Source organism: Tursiops truncatus, chromosome 16 (genome assembly GCF_011762595.2).
Source record: "Tursiops truncatus isolate mTurTru1 chromosome 16, mTurTru1.mat.Y, whole genome shotgun sequence".
NCBI classification, from domain to species: Eukaryota; Metazoa; Chordata; class Mammalia; order Artiodactyla; family Delphinidae; genus Tursiops; species Tursiops truncatus.
The window spans coordinates 52,785,328-52,812,566 of NC_047049.1; the positions used below are offsets into that span (position 1 = coordinate 52,785,328).

The window sequence follows — 27,239 nt, forward strand, 5'->3', positions numbered from 1 at the left end:
AGTCAGAGTCACCTGGAACTTATAAAAATCACTATGCCCAGATTTTATCCAGACCAGTTAAGTCAGAGAATCTGGAGGTGAGAGCCAGGCATCAGTTTTTACAGTTCCCCAGAGGCATCCAATGAGAACAGCTAGTCTTAGGTGAGGCGTTTTCTGCCTTGAACGTTGGGGATTGAAAGGAGTCTCGTTTCAGCCCCTCAGGATGGGCTGCAGAAGGGGAGGGTCTGGGTTTCTGTTCCTAGTGGGAACCAGACCATCATCACAGGGTCCTTCCCAGGGAAGCAGTGACAGCCATTAACAGAAGGAGCAGAGAAAAGGAAACGGGCAGCCGCCGTGGTTCATGGAAGCATCAGGGCGCTTGTCTGAGGAGAACGCAGGAATGGCTGGGTGAGCAGAAGCTCAGAGCTGGATTTTATATTGTTTAGAAAAACTAGGAAATGTGTCACTTTTTGTACCTCAAGTATCACGGAAATAATTCCTCCCTTTAGCCCACTCAGTGGTCACACAGGGTAGCAAGCGCTAAGAGCGAGACAGACCCCTGCTTGTGGTGGCAGAGGGTCACCAAGCTGGTTGGTGCTTCTCTTCTTTTACCAGCACCCCTCAGCCACCCACACCTGCCCCACCCGGCTCCCAGCCACGCCTCACTGGGTCATGTCCTCTGGGCACTTTAACTCCAAGGTAGAGGGAGGTGGTAGGTTGGGGACCTGAGGCTCCAGGCAGCCAAGTCCTTCTCAGACTGTGTTCGCCTTGTACCTGTGAATCTCAAGCCTGATGCTCTTCCTTAGGCTCCCATTCTCCTGCTCACCTGCCTGCTGTCCCACCCCCCACCCCATGCTCCAGCTCCTACCCCAAACAAGGAAGGTGAAAGCATCTGAAATGATTGCCCAGCCCCTTTCCCGTGTGCAAAAAGACCTCTCTTCCACCCCTTTGACTTTCTCCTGAAGCATGTGGCTTTAAGAACCTTCCCTTGCATACTGTTGAGATTATTTACTGTATTTCATAGAAATAAAAAACGGTAAGCTTGTTCTCTCTGTTGGCACAGCCAACAAGGAACAGCTGGCAGCTTTGTAAATGACTCCGTTAAATCCCAGCTCTGTAGTGGGCCAAAGATTTCCACAGCCCAGTGCCTCTCAGCCTCGGCTGCAACTGGAATCACCTAGATGGATTTTTGAAAATAAGGTGGCTGGGTCCACACCCCATCCCCACAGATTTTGTTTTAATGAGTCTTCAAGGGACGAGCAGGGCTGTACATGAGGATCGACTTTTCAGCACCCCAGGTGATTCTAGTGTGCCCCGGGTTGAGAACCCCTGCGGTGGAGCAGACCAATGTCTTGCCTGCCAGGACTCCCGCCTCATCATCCAAGAGAGCATCTTTGAAGTGCTATGATCGGGATGGGACATGATGAAATAAAGCCACATCCCTCATCCTCCAGGGGGCCTGCAGGTTCCCATCTGGTACTCTCACTGCCTCCAAACTCACCTCCAGTTGTTAAGGCACTAATGGGGGCACCCCATCTCTATGCAGATATACTTTCCAGGATAAAATATCTTTGCCTGGTGTGCTTTTCAGTAGCAAACCTTTTCTTAGCATGTAGAATAAGATGGGTGCAGCACACATGAGGCCCAAGTCTGGCCAACGGGAGAGATAAGCAGGTGACCAAAGGTGACCTGTACACTAATGCCTGTAAATTCAAGGTGTACAGTGGACTTTCAGAGAAGGGACGACAGTGGGTGCTGTGGTGGAGACAGCTTCCGGGAGCAGGCAGGTCAAAGGTAGGGTAGAGTATAGAGAAGGGTAAGGCCAAAAGGAGGGCTTCCTAAGAAGAGGCAACGAAGTAAAGCCCGAGGACAAGAAAAGGTATAACAATGGGAGGAGATGATGGGAGAAACTGGGCGGAGAAAAATGGTTCTGTGGTTCATCCCTTCCCACTAACCTACCACCACCCCATGGACTGAGGCCACTGCCATTTCGTCTTCGGATTTTTGCACCTGCCTCCTCCTTCCCCGTAGATCCCTCATGGTTGGGGGACATGGGTCGTAGGAGAGGACCATGTGCTGAACCATAATCCAGACTATGGCTAGCTCGCACCCAACCAATTAACAAGAATTCCTTAGTATCAGCTGATTTCCAGACCACGTTCAAACGTCCCCACATGTTTCACAAATGTTCTTTTTATAGGTGATTGGTTCAAATGGAGATCCAAACAGTGTCCACACATGGCATGTGGTTGATATGTCTCTTAAGTTTCTTTTCATCCAGAAGTTTCTTTCCCACCCCTGTTATTTTGTTCATGCCTTTTCTTTTTCAAAGAAGTCAGGTTATTTGTCCTATAGAGTTTCCCTCATTCTGAATTTGGCTCTCTACATCCTCATTTGAGGTTTAATTTAAAAACACAGACAAACAAAAACTTAGGCGGAGAATCACCAGCACAGGCAAGAGGCAGGGAAGCCTACCTAAGGAATACTCTCTAGAAAAAACAGGAATAACCAAGCCATTAGCTTCCATTTAGGTTAATGTCTCAATTTGTGGTTTGAAGTGAGAAGGAAAAGTAGGATTCAGCTATTGAAGCCTACTCATAATTCCAGACTTTTGGAACGTGGTGAGAAAAACAGTGAATGGAATGAAAGGACGCATCAGATAGGAGGAAAATGGCACTGAGGTTTGAACCAGCTCAGAAGAGGTGAAGAAAAATTAACAGCAGTGAAAGAAGTTTTTCTAGTCGCCCCATCCTCCACGGACACATTTTGGGGGCAGATGAGAGCAAAGCCTTGCCCAGCCATAGCCCGTGGCCTGCATCACTCCCACCCCCTGGCATGTTAAAATCCTTCAACAGCAGGGATGGGATCTCACCCCCAATGGAATCTCAGCCCCAGTTTCCTCCAGAGCTTTGGATAAAGCAGGAGTGTAGGAACGGCTTCCAGGAATACTCTGCACGCTGACTCATTAGGCAACCTGTCATGAAAGTATAAGACCCCCAGGCCTGTCACCGCAGGAACATGTCCTACTGCACCTGGCACCAGAAGTAAATGGAGAACGGAGGAGATGCAAGGTTTAAGATGTACTGAGCCAGAAGTCAACCTGTGAAGAAGTCTTCAAGTCATCAAAGGTATACAATTGATGGTGGCGGCCAGAATTCTCACTGACGTTTAGTCAAAATGCAAGTTCTCTCCTCTCAAGAATAGACTCAAGAATACAGCGTATAAGTTATAAATGCACCATATATTTTCTCTGGGTTGATGGGAATTGGGTGAAATACAGTTTCTTCTGTTTTCCTGTTTGTATAGCACAATCCTGTAGCGAGACTACAGTATGTCTGTGTCTGAAGACGTATGGTTTACACATCCCAAATATCAAGACTAAAACATAAATTTTGACCAACTCTGTTAGAGGAAACAATAGCTTATCTTTTTAATTCTTTGCTTGCAAAATATTATCAAATGACAATTTTACAGAGATATGATCAAAGAGTATGAAGCCAAAAAATGTAGGAATTTGAAAGCACTATAGAGATGTGTTAGAGAGTTATTTAGTGAAAATATTATACCGTCTTTCTGAATTTGAGGCTGTTTGTGGTATTTGGCAACTTATTCAAATTTGTGTTTTGTTGTGATTTCTTTTCATATTTTAAATATTCACTTCTGTACCAGAAAAAACAAATCTTAGGCAGAATAAAAGTGAAAGTTATAAAATAGATGAATTAAGGAGTGATAATTAGCTTTGCACAGTTTGATTTGACAAAATAATTCTTTTAAATAGAGAGTGTTCTCGTGGGGCGTTTTAATTATGACTTAGCAGAATGTTGCAGCTTGAATTGACCCGAGGTGATCTTATGCACCTTATTCCTCAGATAGCTGAGGGAACTGAGGCTGAGAAAAGGAATCCAGGCCGAAAATCACACTGGGAGTTCGTGGCAAAGGCAGAATTAGAACCCAGACCCCCACCCCCGACCCCCAAGCCCTGTCCACATGCTCCTGCGTCCATGCGCAGGTTTACAGGCTGCGGAGAGGTGCGTGGGCTTTTCCAAGGGGTTAGTGCCGTCACTTACCCCGAAACGCACACGTTGACAAAAGCTGCCTCCACCTCTGGACCACAGAGCTAGGTCCCCCAGGCTAAGCAAGCGGAGAGTAAGGCTTTTTCACCGTAGTATGCCTACATTACACCCTCCCTATTGCCATGGTCTGAGCTTCCCACCCGTTTTTCCTGCTGCAGGGGACGCTGCCTAGGCAGATACTGCAGGTGCCCCCTGCTGGCCAAACCGAATATCACAGGCCAGTCCGCCCTCCCTTTTACAGATTCTGGCGCTGTCTCCAGCGGTTTAAAACCTTTTCGTCGATATGGGGCTGAAGTAGAGCAATTCTCTACATAGAGGAGAAGGAAGATGCTCCATGAGACTTTGTCCTGTTCATGCTCAGTTGAGACTATGGCAATCAGAACTGCACCCACAAGATCCTGAAAATATGAAGCCCAGGTAGTGAAGCCCAGAGCAGTGCCTTGAAATTTAATGTGAACAGACATCACCTGGGAATCTTGTTCAAATGCAAATTCTGATTAGCCGGGTCTAGGATGGAGCCTGGGATGCTGCATTACTAACAAGATCCCAGGTCATGCCGGTGCTGCTGGTCCAAGGACCACACTTTGAGTAGCAAGATTGTAGATGGAAGTGCTTGGACTTTGGAGTCAGACAGAATGGTCTGAACCCCAGGTTTTCCACTTACCAGCTGTATGATCTCAGACAAATGTGGTTAAGTCATCTTGAACCTTGACTTCTATGTCTGTAAAATGGGCATGCCCACGCCTACCTCACTGGGTCTTGCGTGGATTGTACAAGTGCCATTTACACCTACCTAGGATGGTATGCAGTACGTCATGGATGTTCGGTAAATAGTGTCTATTACCATAACGTGGGTTTTCTCCCAATAGGTTCACGTCCTCAGCAGCTTACTGCTCGTGGATACTGCTAAAAGGCTTTGATTTACTCAAACATGTAAACCATAGCATCTCAAACTTATGGACATCACAGTTTCATTTAGTAGACCCTCACTGCCAAGGTTAGATCTACTTGTAATTGTAAACCCTGAGGCTTTTGGTCAGTTAGAGCTGAATCCTTAACAGTCGTCTCAGGCTTCCCTGATGAATGTACATCTCTCACATCCAAACCGGAAAGATACAGAAGAAGTAAGATTGATGCCTCCTCGCGATACTGGAGGTGAGCCGTATTTCACATGTGCTCTAGGCAGACACTGGAACGTGACCTGCAGATAAAATCTTAAGAGAAGTGCGTAGGAAGAGACTTAGTGCTGTGAGCGGGAGGGTCTTGATTCACACACTAGCATCAGTGTTCTGTCACGGAGCCACCTCAAAAAACCCTCTAAGTTACATGAGCCTTAGTTTCTTCATCTGTAAAATGAGGTGATGAAAATAATGCATCCAGATTAAACGCAGAATGTGAACTGCTTTGAAAAGGATCATCCCACTTACCTTGGTTCCCCTTATGTGAGGGGAGTTAGAATTCAAGATAAATTGGGACCCTTTCTCTACAGTTAGTTCTGGACCCAAGGACCCAGGAATTTAGAAGCAGCAGATGTTACAGAAATATTTGTTTGTAATTAAAATATACTATGGTTTATTTTACATCAAAGAGTTTAGGTCACGAAGCGTCAAAAGCCCATTCCCCCCATCTGGGTTACATTTTGAAGCAAAGAGTGATTGAACCAATGGAACCCCATCTCCATAGCAGAGCCCGTAAAAGCCTCTGCCCTGGCGCTCTCCATCCCATCCCTGACTCCATCCCCAGTAACTCCAGACTCCCAGATCCTCGTGCCCTGTTACACCTCTGCACCTTTTCACGTGCCCCTCCCTTGTCCTTTTCCTCAATCCTCCCCAAACTTCTGACTCAAGAACCAGTCAAGGATCTTGGTTTCAACAGAATCTTTCCCAGGTGACGTAAGCAGTGAAATCACATATCAGAGGCTATCAGGGAGCTGACAGAACCAGCTAGAAGGCGGGAGAGAACAGCTGGGCAGGTGGGGGGAAATTGAGGAAATCACAGTCAGAACCACAGCCAAGACTTCAGAGCAAAACAGCCAAGGGACGACCCCTCTGCTGCCACCAGCAAGCACTGGAAGCCGTAGGTGTGTGCATCACCCACGCCACCACCCTGGAAGGCTGGCCCTGCCCCCGCACTGCCACCATCACCGACCCAGGAAATGAAACTCAGCAGCTGCAGTGCAAGTCCCAGACAGATCTGTCCAGTTGGGGGACTTTGCCCTTCTTACCAGGAGGGCAGGAAATGGGGGTATTGGGCTTTTCAACTTCTGTGGTGGAATCCTGTATTCCAGCCAGACACACTCAGGTAAAGGGCTCAGAAGCCAGGCAGCCAGATGGATGACAGACACAAGGCTACAAGTCTGGCATCACAGTGGTGCCGAAACTTCCCCGACACACTTTTCTCTGTGTTCCCGAGCTGTGCTCCCAGCACCCCTTAAACTTGATTGTGTGGTTTTATATTTTTCTGACTAGGTTTCTGCGCCTGCCTTAGGACAGACTCCCCAAAAAAGAAGACCTTGGGAGGAGAAATCACATACAAGTAATTTATGAAGGAAGCTCTCCAGGGAAGGTATGTGAGGGAGTGGGGAAACAGGACGGGAGGAAGAGAAAGCCAAGCAAGGGGGAGATCTTGGGTGAAAGTGAAGCAGAGGTGCCTTCAAGCTGACCCCCACAGGGGACCTCAAGAGCACAAACTACACCTCAGAATTGCCTCAAACCAAGGCAAGGGGCTGGGTTCCCACACTTGATGCGCAACAGGCATGAGTTAAAGGCAGCCAGGGTTGAAGAAGGAAGGTATCAATATAAATCCAAGGCACGTCCTTGCAAGGTGGCTTCAGTTGCCCCAGCACAGTCCTCCAAGAAGAGCGGCAGGCGCGAGCTATTGAAAGCACGATGTTGACAGCAGCGACAGTCAAATGGGGTCTGAGGGGATGGGACGGAGCTCTGATGCCATCTGCTCCAGTGACCCCACTAGACTGGGAGCCCCCTCGACGGCGCTGCCTGTGGCTGATTTGTCCCTACGTTCCCAGCACCCAACACAGGCAGGAGCTTAGGAGGCACCGAGGAAGTGTTCGAAAAGTGAATAAATGCTGGCTAGAAGGGGCATCTTGCTTTCGGGCTGCAAAATGAAGCAAAGGGATGAGTGCAGACCCTGACGGGAGGCAAGCAGGCAAGGGTCCGGGAATTCCAATCTGGGATTTATAATCCCTTCGTTATCTTGCAACTTCTGGCCACAGGGTCTCAGACAAAGGAGAGAAAGAATTCATGGAGTTCGCAAGGTCAGAGGGCCTTCTCGTCAGAAAGGATTCAATGTCGGGTGAGCACTTGTCTCTAGAAGGGGAACAAGCATTTGGAGTTCTCAGACACTGTGGCCCACAGCTACCCATTCCCTTGGGAAGAGGCTAGAAGCTGGAGCTGACACAGATGGCTTCTGAAGTCATGTATGATACCCAGAGGACATGGGCGATTTGCCACAGCAGCTCACTTCTTGTCGCCTACTAGCAGGGGGAAGGCAGGACTGGACAGGCCTGTAAGCCCCTGACGAATGCGCTTTCACAGTAGAGTCCCCAGAAGAATTCATCCAGGCTGACTCTGGAGAGAGGGCTATTTTTAATCCTATGCCTTTGAATTGGCCAACCTCAGAGAAAGAGGGCAGAGCCAGTGGGGCGGGGGGAAGGGGCAGTCTCCCTCTCCCATTTTAGGATAAGAAGAGGGTGGAGTGATTTAGCAAAGGCTTGATTTGTGATGCTAGAGAGATCTGGGTCCTTCCAGTCTGAGGCATAGATGGTAGCCCCGGGAATGTGGCAGGGCACCAAGAGAAGGGACCACCAAGTAAGGCCCTGCTTAGGGTCACCATGGCCCAGGTCGTGTCATCAGCAGGCCAGTGCTTAACACCACCATTGGCCTCTGGAGCTAAGGGCCACCGGGATGGTTAATTTTATGTCAACTTGGCTGGGCCACAGTGCCCAGATATGTGGCCAAAGATTATTCTGGACCTTTTTGTCAGGGTGTGTTTGGATGAGATTAACATTTAAATTGGTGGACCTTGAATAAAACTGGTTGTCCATGATGTGGAGGGGCCTCATCCAATGAATTGAAGGCCTGGATGGAATTAAAGCCTGACTTCCCCTGAGCAAGAGGGAATTCTGCAGCAGACGGTCTTTGGACTTGAACTGCAACATCAGTTCTTCCCTGGGTCTCCAGCCTGATGGCCCACCTTGCAGATTCACATATATAAGTATAAAGGCTACATGGAAGTGCCCAGAAGGATGGGGTCAGGCAGTGTCACAGAGTGTCCACAGACCTGGATAGAGAGAGTTCAGAAAGCAGGCAAACGTCTTCCTGTGTGGCTTACCTAGAGGGGCTCTGAAGCCAGGGCAAGACTCTCAGCAGGTACAGTGTGAACCTTATGGCTGGGAACTCAATGGAAATTTCTGCCAGGGTCCAGCAGGAAGACAGGACAGACCTCAGAGGTAAGGTAGGTCTAGATACACCAGTGGGTATTGACTAGGATGGAACATCTCCTGAATGGTAGACCCCCAGCAGCCCCATCACACACCAGGGTAAGTCACAAATGCCCCAGTGCTGTAAATCCATCCTGGGAAGAAAAGGGACTGTGAATTGACTGACTTTAACCTGAAATAACCACATTTTATTCAGAAAATGGGAACTTGATATAAATTAGGTTCAATTACAGAAAATTAAAGTGGCATTTCTTGCACAGCTACCTGAATTATGAAGGTTGTAAGTGTCATCCATCATCACAAAGACAGCACGTCCACACTGTCCTGTGCCCCACGGGGGGTGGGGACACTTAACCTCAGCAACGTAGACTCCATTTCCTTAAAATAGACTAATGCAGAGGCCCCAGCCCAGACCCAGGTGTCAGCATCTCTAGAATAGAAATATTATTGTCTATTTGTTTGTTTGTTTTTAAGATCCCTGGAAACTGCTTTAGATCTTCCTATTCATTCCCACCATGTAATTCTGTGCATAGACAATTTACTGGCTGGGCAGACATAAGAAGACAATTGAGGTCCTTTCCTCTCTTTGCTAGTTTGTTTCCTTTTTGTTGTTGCAAAGTTTCAAATACAGTCAAATTAGACTCTGCCTCAAGTCCAAACTGTAGTTGGGCTTCACTTCTTCCTTCTAATCTGCCAGAAATTACACTAGAAATTTCATCCCATGCTCAGATTAACCAGTGAGGAAATGACAGCAGTCATTTTGAACGGCCATCCCCTCGTTCTGCCAAAACCATAAAATAACTACACAGAGAAACTGGACAGAGCTGCCTGGTGGGTGGGACCCAAAGTCTCCACAGTGTCCCAGCAGCAGACCCCTGGCTTCCAGCCCCAGAAGGACCCGTGCAGGAATGCTGAGCCACAGGTCCAGGTGAAGAACCTCTAGGGATGCTCAGAGTGTACTGACTCCAAGCGTGTGCTTTTCTGATGAATCTCCCATGTCACCTACTGTTACTTTGTCTTTGGAGACCCAAAAAATGAGAAACTCTACACTGTGGGAAAAGTGAAGAAAGTTAGAAGAAGTGAAATAAACCTTTAACTAGAGACTTCAAATGATCACAGACAGGAATGTACCAAGAATGGGCTCATCGCTAAAAATGAAACTGAGATGCTGGAAAGTCCATCAAAAGCAGCATAACCAAGGAATGTCAGGACGTAGAGGATGCCGAGGTCCTCCATCCTGGGGTCCAGTGACCACCACCAGGCTGTCTACCTCCTCGGGCACGGAGGGAAATGTGAGGGTCACCTCGTGGTGGAGGCACTGAAACACTACAGCCAAGTTTCAAAGCTGGAGGTTGGGTAATGAGATATGGCTTCTGTCTTCAAAGCAAGATAAAGAGGTCCATTAACAGACTTTGCAAATGGACCTAGAAAGGTGCCAGTGGTGGATGGAACAGGAGAGCAGGCAGAGACACTATCTCTGAATATGTGAGAGGACCCATGGCTGGCAAGAAGAGCTGGGACACCCTCGGACTAACTTTGCCCCCAACCCAGTACACTCTTGGCCCTTCCACCTTGGGGGACTGACTTGGGTAGATTTCACCAAGCGTTTCAGACCCTCTGATGTAGGCTGGTTCAGCCACTGGGGTGCCCAGCAGAGATTAGAAGGAGGGAGGAGGGTGAAGGTATTTATTTCTTGCCCCAGCTGCCTCCCTGCAAGGTCACCTGAGGCTGGCTCTGTCCCTGGACACAGTCCTGACCTGCTCAAAATGGCCATCTGTATGCGTATCTCCCTCCTCATGCCGTAACTGCTCTCCCACACACCCCACCATCCTGAGGGGCTGTGGGGTAACAGCTGGGACGCCACCAAGGCACACACAAGTCACTGCACTTTCCACTGTGGGTCCCCTACACCCCCCACTTTTGTGAATGAAACCTCATCAAATGGCCCTTTGTTGAGGCCCCCTCTTCTTTCCTGTTGGGGCCCCAGCTAATATAGACACCAACAGCCCCTCAATCTTTTCTTGGCCATTCTCAAGTGTCTGTGGCAAAAGACAAATTACATATGCAATGGAACCAAAAAAAAAATGATTCCATCTGAAGAAGAAAAAGACAAGACAAAAAGCTTGTGAGAACCTATGAAATGTGTCTCTAACTTTTTCTCCCTTTTAAGTTACCATTGTACTTTTGAGTACAATTGGTTAAAAATTAGTGTTAAGAGGCTTTTTAAATTGCTGGGAGAAATGCTACCTCCCTTAAACCAATAATTGAATTGCTTAATTGAGAACATAAATCTCATTGTGAATACTGATCGTTTCTCTTAAGGGCGCTGTGTGCTACACCTACCAGCCTGGGCTCCATTGTTTTATAGACGTGTCAGGTAAGTGCTTTTAACACAAAGTATTCCTCCCTTGGTATTACTAAGTAATAACAGTTAAGTTGTTCCTAAAATGATGTTTCAGCTATGAGTTAGCGTCTGCTTTCTAAGGTTAAGAATGTTTCTAATGCAGAGCATCGTTAACTAGTTTTCCAATGGTGCACATGTTCAGGGAGCCCATGCCTCTTGAACAAATTGCTAAGCGATTAATGGAAAATGATATTTTGTTAGGCAGACTTGGGGAAGTGTTAGAGTCAGGCTCCGGGCTACTAAATCACAGACGTTTTCATGGATTTTAGTTATTTGTTCGAATACTAATTTTTGTATTCAGCGTACTATTTTGGTTGTTCTGTTTGTTTTTGTTTGCTTGTAAGCCATAAATGGTCTTTACTTTTCAAGAGTCCGTAGAAACTGGAAATGAGGAGAGAGGTTCCATTAGCTCAAAGAACTTTCCGTAGTTCTGTTCAACAACCAACTACCAGTAGAAATACGAGGCTGGAAACAATACACATGCCACATATAAAGGGGTGGGCCCCCCACCTTATTAAATTGCCCAGCAGCTGCTCAGAGGGAAAAGAATCACTAAAGAACGGCAAAATGAAAGGCAATAATTACAGCCAATCAGAACAAGCCAAATGGAGAAACCCACCAAAAATCCATGAAGACGTGAGAATAAAAAAGAAATTAACCAGAGTCATGCCAGCACAAACAGCAAGGTGTAATATCGATTAAAAGAGTCAGGAAAAGATAGATGAGGAACAAAACAAGTTATGGAAAGTCCAGGCAGAATTTTTGGGCAACACCCAAGTTATCGGTACAGATTGCTCTTGCCCCATAGGCTCGCAGGAGTGTCCAAGACGCTTGGTGGATGACTGAGAATCTGGGCAGAATGTGTCCCTTATGATGAATTTGGTTGTGCAAATGTTCAGTTTGTGTGATAAGGGAGGGGTAGATTACCGTATGCTAGAGAGCCCCCCCCCCCCGCCGCCATGCACACACAGCCCCGAGTTTGGTTCTGAAGGACCCCATGGATCATAGGGGCTTTTAAGGCTTTTTCCCTAGAACGAACACACACACACACACACACACACACACACACACACACACACACACACACACACACACACACACACACACACACACACTCTCTCTCTCTCTCTCTCTTATGCACCTTGGCTTGTGCGAGTTTTTCCTCTCCCTGGAAGCCTCTTCTGTTCTTCTACCATTATTGGTGATCCCCAATGAGTTCCCCTTCCCTCTACACTCTGCTGCCACGTCCTGCCTGGGTGGGGGATGAAAGAGGGGGTGTTCACAGAGGGGAGAAGCCCCTTGGTGAATGGGTTAAGGGTTGACCATAGACCAGCTTGGCCACCTCCTCCTACAGACCATGGGTGCCCTTGAGGCCTTTTCTCCTTCAGCTCCCCTCTAGGGGGTCCCTTTGATTGCTGGGCCTCTGACACTGGTGCCCCCAGGATAACAAATTTCCCTTCAGAAGAGTAGCTGGCACAACCATTTTTGAGTCTGGCTCTGGCTCTGCAACCTCACCATCCTCCACTTTACACAGTCTCCTGGAGTAAGAGCTCATAGCCCAGCAAGTCCACGAGCTTATCCTGTGGGATGACGTTATAAATGCACACGGAATATTGCCCACAACAGGGACTCACACAGCTGCTCTTAGCATGGTCAATGGAAAGGAGACATTCACCTCTTATTAAGTGTTTATTGTGGACCCCACGCTTTACAGGTGTCATCTTTTTAAAGCCCTCTTGGAACACACATATAATCAAAGTTAGATTTATTAGCTTGTTGCAGCAAGGGGGAGCACATACCAGGTAATCGTGGGAGCTAGGAAAGGTCACTTGTTGAGATGGGGGAGCTGAAGTTGATCACAGAATGACCTTGGCAGGGATTGGTCAGAATCTGTAAACTAGAGAGTTGCCGGAGCACCAAGGAGTTCTTCAGAACACGCGTCATGCAGATATGCACCCATGTTCATAGCAGCGTTACAACAGCCAGAACAGGTGTCCATCAACAGAAGAATGGATAAACAAAATGTATATGCATACAATGGAATATTATTCAGCCTTAAACAGGAAAAATTCTGACACATGCCACAACATGCACGAACCTTGACGAAATTATGCTAAGTGGAATAAGCCAGGGACAAAAAGGCAAATACGATATGATTCCACTTACATGAGGTACCTAGAGTCATCACATTAATTCAGACAGAAAGTAAAATGGTGGTTGCCAGGGGCTGGAGGGAGGGGAGAATGGGGAGTTATTTAATTGGTTCAGCTTATCTGTTTTGCAAGTTACAGAACAGTTTTGCCAAGATGGGATTTTTGTTTAAATTCTCAGTTCCCCCACTTCAGACTAGCTGTTAGCAGAGCTTTTTTGACTTTATCAGTCTCATTTGTTTGTTTGTTTATTCCTTGTTAACAACTGAAAGTAGTGGATTCAGGATTCCAACCCAAAGTAGTCACGATGCCCAGCCTGGGTTTTTCAACCATAGGGCTCCCCTAAAGGTGAAAGCAGCCCTTTGAAATTCACACAGCCCATTTGTCCCCAACCCATAGCAAATGCAATTCGACAACATTGGCTATTCCAGGCACCATAAAACACATAGGTAAATGGCATGACCTGGCCTCCAGGACCTCACAGGCTGAAGGGCAAAACAAATACATACACAGTTAAGTGTAGGGAAGTATGGTACATTCTAGAAAGCAAAAGATCCTGCGCCCTTGTAAAGTATCTGTATAACCGTGATAGTACTTGCTTACATTGGGTTAAAATTCTTTGACAAAGAAACCAGCCTCCTTTTTAACTACTAGAGATGAGATGAGTTTCAAATTTAAAATGTAACACATTTACTTAGGTTTCTCTGACATATAAATGATGGTGTCAAAATCTTTCCTAAGGGTAGAATTTAGATAAAGCAGAGAAAGAAAGCAAAAGAATTCCTCACCTATGCACCATAATTTAAAGCCAGGGTCGGCAAACTTTTTCTGTAAAGGGCCAGATAGTAAATATTTTAGGCTTTGCCGGCCATATGCAGCCAAAGACTACGTAAACAAATAGCAAAGCTGTATTCCAATAAAACTTTATTGGTGAACGCTGAAATTTGAATTTAATGTAATTTTCACAGGTCATAAAATATTATTCTTTTTAATTTTTTCCAACCATCTGAAAATGTAAAAACCACTCCTGGCTCTCAGGCTGGAGAAACACAGGCAGAGAGGCCGGATTCGGCCTGCAGCTCTAATTTGCAAGGCTTGTTCCTCGGCTTGTGGCTGACAGTCACGCAGCATCACAAGCACCCAGGAGCTTGTTAGACATGCACAACTTCAAGCCCCACCCCAGAGCCGCTGAAGGACATTTTAAGAACATCAGCTGTGTTCGTTTGCACACCTCGGTTTGAAAAGCACTGGTGTAAGTTCTCTGCAGACTCCAAAGCCAGCCTGATGAATCCCAGTGCTGTAATACAACTTCCCAGAGAATTAAGTGGCCCTGGGAAAGTTCTGGACTTCTCCCTGCCTCACTTTCCCCAAAGGCAAGATGGGGATGATAGCATTGTCTCCCTCATGATAGTTGTGAGAATCACACACACGAGCCCGCGCGCACACACAGAACTGAAACATTTGTAGTTTAATCTCAATCTCATGTTACGTTATTTTCCCAGCCACACTCTGAGACAGGCATTGTGGAGAAACTGTGGCCCAGAGAATTGGAGACACACGCTTAGCGTCACAAAACAAGAGTCTTTCTGCCTCCAAATTTATGCTGAGGGTACAGGAGGGGGCATACTCCCCAGGCACTCAGGTCTTCCTGCCCCTGTGTCCCTTCTAAGGATCCCCTCTCAGTAGCCCTTTTCAGCCCATGCTTCTTAGATATCCCCCCCACTCCCCAAGTGTGCAGGTCCAACTCTACCACACAGGGACCTCCCCAAATCTATACCCCAAGATACCCTTTCAGCCCTTGAAATTTATCTTCCATTAAGCTGCACAGTGTTTTCTACACCTCCTCTTTCTGGTTATAGATTGTAAATTTTCCCTCTGCTGCGTCTTGTAGCTGGCTGACTGTTCTTCATTATATTTGTCAGGCTCAGGGAAAAAAAAAAAAAAAAAGACAATTCCTTTATTTGAGCATCCTGACATTTATTAGCATAATAAAACTCTCAAGATGAGATTGCAGTTTTCCAGACAGTAATTTCATTTGCAGGACAACTTACAAGGAATTTATTTTAAAGCCAGGTAAAACCTAAAATCTGTGAGACGTGCAGAAAGTGCAGGCCCCAGATAAAAGGAAATAAATGTATTAGGCGTGGAAAAGCTCAGCTGTTGTTTCTCACATGTTAATTAGGGGTGACAGGAACACCAGCTTGGGGAATCAGGTTCTCAACCCATCTCGGTCTACTTGCAAAGCTGCTTTGGAGTGAGAACTTTCTTCTTGTTAGTTTCTTCTAACACCTTGAAAATCATCACATCACATCCCCCTGACACGTCCCTGCTAAGCATGAAACTGTTGCTGCCGTTAAAGCAGTCGTCATCAGCGATACCCTCCATTTGACAGAGCTTTCGTATTTATCATTTAACTGACCTGCCAAAAGGCCTAGTGTCAGCCATATAGAAAATTCTCTCCTCAGTTATACTGAACTTTAGTGAGGTTAAGTAACAGGAACAAAGTCACATGGTTGGTAAGTAGCAGCCAAAGCTCTAATTTGATTTCTCTGAGTCTAATGGAAAGAAGGTAATTTTAATAATAATAATCAGGTTTTAAAGCACTTTACAGTTCAGAAAGCAGGTTCCCTCCATCACTTTATTGCATTCATCCAGGGGCCCTGTGAGGCAGGTAGATAGGAGAGAGGACATGGAGTCAGCATGCAAATTTGATAGTATTGAGCACGTTTGTATGATGGGTCCTTAACCTGGCTTCCCCAAAAGGCTGAGCCTGCAGCAGGTGCTTATGTGCTGCTGCTTCACGCAGGAGCATAGTCCCAGGGGAGCAGGAGAGAGCGAAAGGGGAGTGAAGCAGAGAGGGAGGAAGAACACACAGGAGGGGGTGGTACTGATCTGGCCGCTGCTTGGTTTCATCGTGACTAGTTGCTCAGTCTTGCAGGACTGTCTTGATACGTCTTGCATGTGAAGAACTGCCTCTCAGAACAGTCCCTCCAGAAGGGAAGAGGAAGGGAGAAGAATTGATCACCATCCTCTGTCTCCCATTGATCAAAGGTTCCCCTCATGGGGAGTTAACCTCCAGGCTCTCCTTGGCTGCATGGCGTCTTAATGCCTCTGCAGTAACAGAAGAGAGGCCCATAGCACCACACGAGGCAAGGCACCATTGGCCGATCAACACGGTGGGAGAGCCATGCAGATCTGGTTTCAGCGGTGGCAACTGGAGTGAAACAAGTGGCCAAGGTGATCTGAGGAACAGGTGAGGCAAGGAGTGGAGTAGAACATAAGAGATGCCTGATACAACTATCAAGTAAGGTAACCAGTTCATTGATGGCCACAGAGTCCATTCATCCTTTTATTCCCACCAAATACAATGCTGCCAGCATTATTATACTAGTCAGTTTCAGGGTGAGATTTGAACCCAAGTCTTCTTGATTCTAGAGCCTAAAATAATCCCATGATAACATGCCATATACAAATATATATTTTTATATATATATATATATATATAAAATCCATAAATATAAAATACGAGTATGCACAAATAGACACCATCGCTGAAAGTTACTGAGTTACTGGGAGAGTCTTCTTGTTAATATGAAGAACACACTCAGTATAAATGGACAGTAGAATCAAAATCAAAAGAAGTAGGAAGGCAGAGGTAATCATTTGAGTAACCTGCATAAACAGGACCACATCCTAGAAAGCAAAGGCCTTATCAGATGTCTACAAGCCATTCTTGAATTTCTAATTCCCCCTGGGGCTTAGGCATATCTGTAGGAATACATGAAACCACTGCCTCAATATTGCAAAACCAGGGCCAAGATATGATTCCAAGACAGAGGAGGGATGGCAGAAGAGGGAAATACGAAGGCAGGGCAGTATCAGTCATCTCTTCTGGAAGCTGGGGCTCAGACGCCTTAGGTAATTCCACTGATAATATCAATGAGAGTGACAATGAGTATCATTTAAAACACAGTATCTATGCCTTCCATATAAATCCTTTACAATATTTCTTCTCTAATCCCCATGACTTTATAAACAGTGACAAATAGAAAACAACTTACTAGAAATCGTTGCTGATGAGTGTTGGAAAACTTTCAGAAGAAGTGCAGTCATTCAACAAACATTTATTGAATGTCTACCATATGTTAAACTCAGAGTTCGGCACTGGAATTAGTTGTATAATTAAAACATGATCCTTGTATTCTAGGAATTCAGTTTAGGGCAGCCATGACAAAAAGGCTTCATCTTCTGAGGTTGTATCTAAATTTTTCAGGAAAGAGTTGCACCAGCTGTTAGCAATTTCTGTCCTGGGCACTGGGTCAGGAACCAGCAGCACGTACACCATATATTTCATATTCCTTGAAATATGCTAATCTACTTGTCCCTGTGGATGGTGGTGGATCTTCCAGAAGGCCATAAGAATTTGAGCTGGGAAGTTCTTGAGTTCAAAAATAGGATGCCCCACGGAGTCCGATTGAGAAGGGGAAAAATATCATTCAAACAACAGATGGTAGTCTGGTGGGCTGTCCCTCTGTCCACAGGGTTCCTGCAGCAACTCTCCCCCTGAAACAGTGATAATTTCCTCCTAAAAGGAAAAAAAAACGGAAAATTCACTTATAATCAAAAAAAGGAAATAAAGGTCCACCAGAGAGAGACCAGTTCGAGATAGAAAGACTAAGAATATGTATCTGCCTCCTCTGCATTCAAATTTATAGAAATGGCAGGGAAAATTTGCTTTTAAAAAGAAATAAATCCATAAAAGCATGGGAAAATAAGAAGGAGGACCACCAACAGAACAAAAATGTTGGCGAACACTTGAAAACCAAAGGCAATACAGGATGAGATTGTCAGAGGAGTGAATGTGGGGCAGGGGCAAGAACAAGTGTCAGTGGGACAGGCTGGGGAACTCCAGGTGGCAGAGGGCTCTGCCTCAGGCAGGTCAGGAAGTGAGGAGAGGCACGCAGTTCCTTGGGAAACCAAAGAGATCCAACTAGTTCAGACATCTCCACGCCCAAGGATGAACTACTCACCGTCAATTCCGTCCCTCACTTCATGAACAGATTGGATTTGGGAAACAGGGACTATATCCACGGATGAATAAACAGGAATTTCAAAGTTCAAAGATCCCCTCAAAGCCCCAAATTTATAAACATTCAAGGAAGATCATAACCATAAAAGAAAGATGCCAAACTCAACAATCGAAATGACTCCCAAGAAAATATCAGGTTTATAAAGCAAACAGAAAGAGTCTTTAAGAGATGCGTATTAATCTCCTCACTGGAATAAGAAGATAAATCGTCCATGAAACAAGAATGGACTATTATAAAATAGAAGAACCAGTTAAAAAACCTGGAAATGAAAGGGATGCCCATTTAAGTTAAAAAAATTTTTTTCAGTGGAAGACCTGGAGAGCAGAATGGACGTAACTAAAGAGCAATTTAGTCGCCAGAAGAATTGACACATCAATAAGAAAGAGACATCTAAGGAGAAAAATGGACAAAAGACATTAACACAACTCACAGAAGAAATCCAAGTGGCCATTGAACACATGAAAAAATCCTCAGCATCAGTGGTAATCAGAGGAATACAAGCTAAACAACAGTGAGATACACTGCCCATCTTATAGGAAAACATTAAAATGACTGATAATCCCCAGTATTGGCAGCAGTGTGGGGAAACAGCCTCATAGAGTTTGGGAAGAAGCATGAATTGGCGCTACATTTCTGGAGGGCAATCTGGCAGATCTTTTCAAAATAAAATGTGCTTAGTCTTCTATCCAGCAATTCCAGTTTGAGGGATCCATCCCAGAGAAAGACTTGCACATGTGCCCAAAGTGACACATGCAAGCAAGTCTCTGCAGCACTGTTTGCGATCACGAAAACCTGGAAGCTACATAAGTGACAAGCAAGAGGAGGATGGAGCACGAAACTGTAAGATACATCCACACCAAGGATGCGGTACATGCACGGACATGAAAAGATCCCACAGGTGTATGTCATAACAGCCAGCATGTCCTGACAGCTTACAAATGTCAGGTGTGTTGTTTTAGTGCTTTACACAGTGATATCTTATTGAAACCTCCCAGTGACCCTGAGAGGTGAGTCCTATTCTTAAACCTACCTTACTGAGGAGGAGACTAAGGTCCCAAATTTGAATAGTTGCCCAAAGTCACACACAGTAATGAAGTTGGGATTTAAAACTTGGCAGCCCGATCTCGGGGACCATGCTTTCAAAAAATACATTCTATGAAATATTAAGCAAGTTTTAAAAAATCCAATTGCTAAGCTCTTGGTAAAGGATTATCCAATTTGTGTGAAAAATAACAAAACTATGGACATACATTTTGTTATATGCATAACAAAAAAATTCATGTACATAAATTTCTACATTAATGCCCAGGAAATACCTGGATAGGGAAACAGCAGACTGGTAATTCAAGATGGAGGATAAAAATGGGGGCTTGAAATGAACGAGACTTTCGCTTTTTACTGTTATTTGATTTTTCTTAGAATGAAATCATAAATTAATTGTGTAATTAAAATGTTAATTTATAAAAGCTGACCACCAGATCTACACAGGGGCATAGACAAGATCTCTCTTCAGTGTTAGAAACTCAGTTGCCAGCCTCAGACCCTACATTTGGGAGAGGGTAAAGACCTCCAAAGACATCTGGTCTAGCCTTCCTATGCAGGAACCTGTCCATAGCATCTCTGAGAGACGGACATTCACCCTTCCAGGGACAAGGAGATCATCACTGCTAAGCAGCTTGTATTGGACAGAGAGAGCACACAACGCAGCTTAGAGGAACAAGCATAAGCTTTAGACGCAGACAGCCTGGGGCTTATCTCCTGGATCTAGCTGGTACCAGCCATGAAAACTTAGACAAGTTACTCAAACTCCCTGACCTTGGTTTCCTGATCTATGAAATGGGACTAATATGCCTCCCTCCCAGAGCCATGGTGAAGATTAAATGAGAACACGGATGAGAGCAACAGGCAGAGCGATCGACACAGAGAGGGTACCAATATCCACGCACCCCTCCTTCCTCTTTCCTATAGTTGTTAGAAGGCTCTTTCTGATGCAAGTAGAAATCTGCTTTGATCCTGGTTAGCCTAGTTTTCTGAGCAGTCCTCTCCTCCCAGCATCTAGGTATTTGTAATTGGGGGTTTTCTATGTGCTTTACTTATAAGTTCAAGTTAAGAGCTGCCCTAGAGCCCTGGGGACATCCATGAAGAAAAAGTAATACAAATCCAAGAGTCTCTGTTATAGCAAAAGCCCAGTGAGGCGGTCAAGTAATGCTGTGAACATTTCTACGCCTGCAAAGCTCAGGGAGATGGGGGACCCCTGAGCTGCCACAGCTCTGTCTCCCGGAATCCTGAGCCGCCCCCCACTTCCGGGTCACTGAGCTTCACCTCTGGCTTTCTCCCAGTTACTACTAATGCCAACAGCCACATTAACACAAAAGTTGTTTCTTTTTATATACATCGTTTGGAAGAAAACATCTTTCACAATGAGAGGTCCACGACAGGGGACCAAATAAGAAAGAGAGTTGTGGGAAACAAGAACATGCATACATACCACTTCACAGTTGGCGCCGTTATGTACATCCCCCCATTTAACACTCACAGGATCTGAGTTAAGTATTATTTACATCCATTTGCCCGGTTAGCAAACTAAAGCTCAGTGAGACTAAGGAAGCTGCCTGAGGTCACACACACACTAAGTGGCAAAGCTATCGTTGGAACAAGAGGCATTGTAACTGAAAAGCTTCTCTAACCACAGGGTTGCCTGCCCAGCTAACTTGACGAAGCTGTTGAAGGCCTGCCTAGAATGTCCTCAAGAGGGACACCCTGGAAAAAGCTGGGGCTGAGACATGGGCTGGGACAGAAGGCAGGTCAACCAGCCCCTAAGTGTTGACAGCAGGCAGCACTCAGGTACTCAAGGTGAGAAGCGGCTTGGAGACGGGCGTTTGAGGTGCCCGCATGAGTAGAGGGTCAGCCAGAGAAGAGCAGTGGCCCCAGAGCCTGGTCTAGACCACCTCTTGTCTCTTCTACCAGCATGGTCTAGATCCCTGTGACCCTAAGGACCTTCTGGGGCTGCTTGCTCACTCTCCATCCCCATCTCTTAGAATGCCCACAGCCTGCCTCTCCCTGCCCACCCCCATCAGCACCCCTAAGAGAGATACCTTGTGGAAATCAATGAGATCCGTGAGCGTTGCATGGCGATTGGGGTCCACTCCCAAGAAGCTGTAAAAATCCCCAGAGGCGTCCACGAGAAAATGCTTGAACCCTTTCTGCAGGCGGTAGGAGAGGGTGTAACCCCAGATTTTCTCACTGACCCGGACCAGAAATGCGCCCTCAGTCATATTCTCAAGGAGATCTTCAGCATCTTCTCGGCTGATAATTCCTGTTTTTTTAAAAAAAAGAAACAAGTCAGCAGATTCTGCAACCCCTTCCCCAGCCAGCTACCCTCCCCAGATCATTCCTGCCCCTCAGCCTTGGTCAAAGGTCTAGAGAAGGGAGGGGCCTCAGGAGCTGTCCAGCACTTCACTTATTCTACTGAGGAGACACCTTGGCCCGGAGCAACTAGCAGTGAGCCTGGGGACAGAGTTGCTACTCGGACCCCAATTTAGCAAGCTTTCCCCCAAATTAAGCCACACTAATTTGGATTAATTGGGTAAAACTGGGTAAGCAAAGAATTAGTAATGAGCTGGAATTATAGCACCTATCGATTACAAATACAAGTCAACAAGAATTGCCCTGTGGAGAGTCTTAAGAGTACTGCTTTAATGACCAGACCGGAATGACTTACGATTACTGCCTCGGTTATCTCTCTGGTACCCATGAGTGAGCACCTGAAAACAGTATTTCCTCTTAAGAAGTAAAAAGACTTCCTCTGTCTACCTGTGGACACCAGGCAAACAGTTTCTTAATAGGGGCACATAATTAAGCTCCACTTCGGCTCAAAGAACAAAACGTCCTCAGGTTCTGCAGTCCTACACAATGTGATTTCACCACAGTTAGGAGAGTCAGGTCTGACCTTGGAGGTGTTTGTACATCAGGGTCAATCCCCCAAAAGGCTCTTCAGGAGCTGCTCTCCTCTAGGGAGTGAACGAGAGGCCATGTGTCTGGTAGGTCAGGCTCTAGAGGGGGCGGCGGTGGGAAGAGGAGGGGTGTCAGGAGACCTAGATGACCTGCCCACCTCTGCCCTCACCTGCGCATGGGACCTTCAGCCAAGCCCTCAACTTCCCCAGTGTCCTTTGACGTTTACGTGGCAATCTTAATCTACCTACTTCAAGGGCGCATCACGACTTTCAAGTGAGACCAAGAATTGAAACTAATTTCATAAACAGAAGAGCTATAGAAATGTGGGCTCCTGCTCTCAGCTGTTATTTGGGGGAAAGGTAAATTGCAACACAATGTCCTCTTACACACCTACTTGTTTGCCATCTGCATTCATTCAGCGGGATTATTTATTGCCAGTCACATAGCAGAGGGTAGAAGGTAGATGGGCTGCTCATCATCATGACCCTGAAGGCACTGCATGCTGTGACTCCCCCGCACTGCACCCCTGGCGCCATTGCCATGCTTCACTGTAGGGACACTCCCTTCCCATATCCTTCCTACTTAACAGGAGGTGTGGCAGGACTTCCTTGTGCCCAAAGCAGAGGACACAGAAGCAACCACACTGGCACATGTCCCCCTTTTAAGACAGCCAACACAAATGGGGGCCACCTCTTTCCTCCTTGCCCAGGACTTACCAAGAGGCAATCAAGCCAGCCACCCGCTCCCCAACCAGGCTGTATAAGCAGAAAACCAGGGAGAGAGAAGGAGAGAAGAGGGTGGGAAGCACTCCCACCGCGGGGTGCCCGAAGAATCACACATACATGCCATGCAGGAGGGAGGATGCTCCTTGGATGGCCTCGGTGGGTTCAGCCAGAGAGGCAGGGACAGCCAAAAGAGGACCAACCGAAAGGGCACGCCCAGGGTTTGTCAGAAGACTCAGCACTGTCCCCCACCCTCCTCCCTGGCCCAATACCAGAGGACCTAGACCCTAAAGGTGTCTAGGGCAAGGAGGTAAGTAAGGGGAAACAGAGATGGAGCCAAGGGCTGTGAGGAAGAAGGACCAGAAGATGTCACCTCTGTCCCAACTCCAAGTACCTCAAGCTGAAGCCCAGCCTAGACTTGGGAGTTGGAGAGGAGGGGAGTGTTACAATGGGCGGAGGACTGAACAAACTTAAATATGACCTGACTTTTTAATACGCAAAAGTGACCAGTAACCCCAAAATGACAATGCCATGCATCTCTGCCATCTAAAACCCTTGAAGGGCTTCCCACTGACCTCCGTCTGGCAGAGCCTGGCTCAGGAACAACGGACACCAGGCTCTGAATGCCCGATTTGTCCCAGCTGACCCTGAATCCTCATTGAAGGATTCCTCTTTTCTCCCAGGAATCACAGGCTGCTGGTCACCTACACTCTACCTTTGTGTGGGTTAGAAAAAGATGTCCCTCTGGGTGATTGAACTAGAAAAAGGTGCCTCCCTGGGCCAAAATGGCTAAGCTCACTTTTCTGTATTTCAATCCATTCTCCCCCCAAACTAGCCCCCTTGGCTTCCCTTTATTCAGTGTACAACTTGCTTAACCCCGTCAGGAAATCATTTTTATCCCAGGAGGCTCCTAGAACGTCCCACCTCTGGACTTTTATAACCTTCTGTCCAAACTCTATGGTATATTAGTAAAGTGGCTGGGAATAGCTCAAGGACAGAGCCTGTGATGGCCGTGGGAGTGTTCTGTTCAGCCTCCCTTACAGAGAGACCCTGCTTCAAGGAGCAGCAATGCTGGTGAGCTGACAGCCTCCAGCTGCTAGTCCTTCAGGATCCACTGTGCACAGGGGGTACTATGTGCCTGACTCGGACAAGGGGTACTATGACGGAGCCCAAGGGGTACCAGAGCTGCCATGCCTACCCAATGTGGGACTCCTCTAGCAAGCAGTCTTTCCTCAAGAGCTTCCCATCAACCTGACCAAGATGTTCTCTGAGCTGCACTCCCACATCAGGTTCTTCCTCCCAATAATCTGTCCTTCCTTCCCTCTGCTCCTTCACAGGTGTCAGACCTGTACCATGTTCAGAAGACTCTCCCCATCTGTCCTGCTCTGTCTCCCCTTTATCCTTCAGACATTTCCTCCAATAAAGCTCTTGGACTTCTGCTTCTGGAAGACCTGAACAGACACACAAATCTTATCTTTGTATTCCAAGTGCCTGGAATGTTGGGGGCTTGTTTGGAGCAGTGATCGTGCACATGGACTAAAATCACAGCTCAAGGACTTGATCAATAGGTGGCTTTGGGAAGGTCACTTAAGCCCCTCTGAAACCCAGTTCAGTGACCTCATCTATTAAGTGGTACTGATTATAACACCTACATCATACGGTTGTTTGAGAATTCCTTACGTTAAGGCATAAATGTGCTTATCACACATGTGAATGTGCCTGAGAACATAATGACTACCCGATACAACGTAACTCATTTGCACTGGATACACTGAGTACACTACACACATGCTAGTGTTGGATGTTACCTTGAGCTGGTAGCAGCAATGGTCATAGTACTGCCAAGCTGTGCTGCTCACTACCCGCACGCACAGTCCTCTCAGACAGAGGCTGCTGAAGGTGACTTCCTCTGAAGGGGACCACTTGGGTCCCTGGGCCCCAGCCTGGGATATTCCTGGGAGACTCTCCAGGTATCTCAGATAGTAAGCATCTGTGAACTCTGCCCCCTCTTTGATACCTACCTGGGGATCAGAATTGTAATTTGGCCCAAGACCAAAGGTGATACAGCCTCATAGTTCAGGATGGCAAAGAATTTCACAGAAAACCTGACTCCTAAGAGAATTAATTGGTGGCTGAGGGCCGTGTAGGATGATGGTGAGGAGAGGCTGTTAGGTTTTCCTGCCCCGTTCACTCTGCTCTCCATCGCTCTCTCTCTTCTGGATCACCTCGAAGCCAAGTGTACTAGGAATTAGCATTAATCATATCCCATCCCATCCCACCTCCTCTCTGAAATACTCTACAACCTCCTGGCCAGGGAAAGAGGGGAGGGCCTCACCTCACCACTTCTGGCTGGGGAGTGAGCTTACCGTTGGGATCATGGAAACTTTCTAACTCTGCTAATGACTAGGATCTTCTGCTGAGGGGGATGGCCTTACCAGACGATGTTCCAGGGTAAGTTGCTCTGGAATGATTATTGGAGTATGCAGCTACACGTTCTTTCTGAGCCAATTCTCACCCCCAGACAATAGGAAATGTAGTTTTTCCAGAAACACTTTCTCTCCTTCCTTCCTTCCTTCCTTTTTTCCTTTTTCCTTCCTCCCTTCAGTAAACATTCATCAAGAACTCTCTAGGAACCAGGTCCCATGCTGGGCACCTGGGAGTCAGTATTAAATGAGAAACAATTCCTGCCTTCCAGAATCTCTGACTCTGGACTGAAATCAAGATTAGCAAAATTTTTTTAAGAGCGGGCGGGGGAGGGGTGGTGCTCGCTGTAACTAGTGGCAATAAAGGCTATAGGGCGTGGGCTCAGGGAGGCGACCCACCCAGCCCTGGAGCCCAGGGATGGAAGCTCCAGTTAGACTGAAAACAGAAAGGTTAAAACAGAGAGGCAAGGAAAGGAGGGCAGTTTGCAAAAGGAACGAGCAGGCGATTCTTCGTGGCTGGAGGGAAGGCTAAAGTAGGAGCTGGGGGGAATTCCCTGGCGGTCCAGTGGTCAGGTCTCTGCACTTTCACTGCTGAGGGCTCCGGTTCAATCCCTGGTTGGGGAGCTAAGATCCCGCAAGCTGCGCAGCGCAGCCAAAAATTAATGAACTGTTTTAAAAAGTAGGAGCTGGGCAGTGGCAAGATGTGTAGAGGCTGGCAAGGGTCAGGCCCCAAAGCGCTCTCCATACCATTAAAAAGGATTATGGACTTAATTCTGAGGGCAATGGGGAGCTACTGATCTTCCCTAAACAGAAGAATGTGAGAATGTTCAAGGGTGGAAAATGGATTGAAAGGTATGGATTGGAGTCATACAAGCCAGGGATTTCAACTCACTGAGGGCTTTTTCACCTAAGTGTTGCTTCACAGCTCCATTTCCACAGTTGTGACATTGGTATCCAGCTCCCAAGCCACTAGGCTACCAGAAACGGTTTCTGTTTTGAAGCAGAAAGGCAAAAGGATACACCAAGGGTCACATGAGAGGCCTTCTATCAAAGCCAGCATTGGGCAGTATCTGGGGACTCAGTGGCCCTCATCTCATTTAGCCTTCCTAACAACCCTACCGTCATCAGTTCATAACTGAGGACACTGAAGGTCAGCAAGAGAAGTGACTTACCCAAGGTCACAGAGCTATTAAGTGGTGGAGCCAGAATTTGAACTCAAGTCCTCGGACTCCAAGTCCAGTGCTCTTTGCTCTACACCAAGTTATCTCATGCAGAGGACAGCAAGTGCTGTGAAAGACACAAGAAGGAGGAAATTAATGAGGCCTGTAGAAGTCAAGGCAGGATTTATAGAGGCAATGAAGGGGGATGGGAAGTGCACCTTGAAGGCTGGGTAGATGCTAGGTGAGCAGAAAGGAGTGACGATGAGGTGAGAGGAGAGAAGAAGGGGTAAGTGAGTGAAGCGTCACAGTGAAGACCAAGAATGACACAACCATGGGATATTTATATAAATGTGACATAAGTTTAATCTACATCTCAGGAGCTTAAGAGACATGGAGAATGGAATGAAAGGTCTAACACATGTATAAGCTGAATCCCAAAAAAGAGAGAGGAGAATGAAGAGGAGGGAATATTAGTCAAAGACACATAACAGTGAAATGGCACAAAGCTACTCAATGTCTCATTTTGTCAACCGGAGAGAAAAGGCAGATTACCTGCAAAGAATAAAAAATTAAACTGATGGTTGAGTTCTCCACTGCAACAATAGAAGCCAGAGGACAATGAGATAATATTTTCAGAGTGCAGAGAAAAAAATAATGGTGTTTAATGAAACTCTTTCAAGGTGAAGGGGAAAATAAAGACGCCTTCAGAAAAAAAAATTTTGAGATTTGACTACTAAGAAAATTCTAGAGGATATACTTCAATTAGAAGAAATATAATCCTACACAGAGAATCTGAGATGCTAGAAGGAATGATGAGCATGGCTA

The 27,239-nt window shown here is 46.5% G+C and overlaps 1 protein-coding gene across 10 annotated transcripts in view; it reads right to left on the reverse strand.

The window, feature by feature from the left end:
• Window positions 1-15,021: 15,021 nt before the first annotated feature.
• The window catches only part of SH2D4B (SH2 domain containing 4B), a 97,642-nt gene continuing 85,424 nt past the window's right edge, over window positions 15,022-27,239 (reverse strand). For 4 of the 10 annotated variants that reach the window (XM_073793389.1, XM_019925768.3, XM_019925764.3 and 1 more), the window contains 2 exons: window positions 21,251-21,471; window positions 15,022-17,650 (listed from right to left, as the gene is read on the reverse strand). In XM_073793389.1, coding sequence (XP_073649490.1) covers window positions 17,558-17,650; window positions 21,251-21,471 — 314 coding nt within the window. In that variant the 3' untranslated portion in view covers window positions 15,022-17,557. Of the gene's footprint in view, window positions 17,651-21,250; window positions 21,472-26,426; window positions 26,542-27,239 lie in introns of those variants that run through there. The other 6 variants (XR_002174502.3, XR_012326552.1, XM_019925766.3 and 3 more) reach the window with 3 other exon arrangements.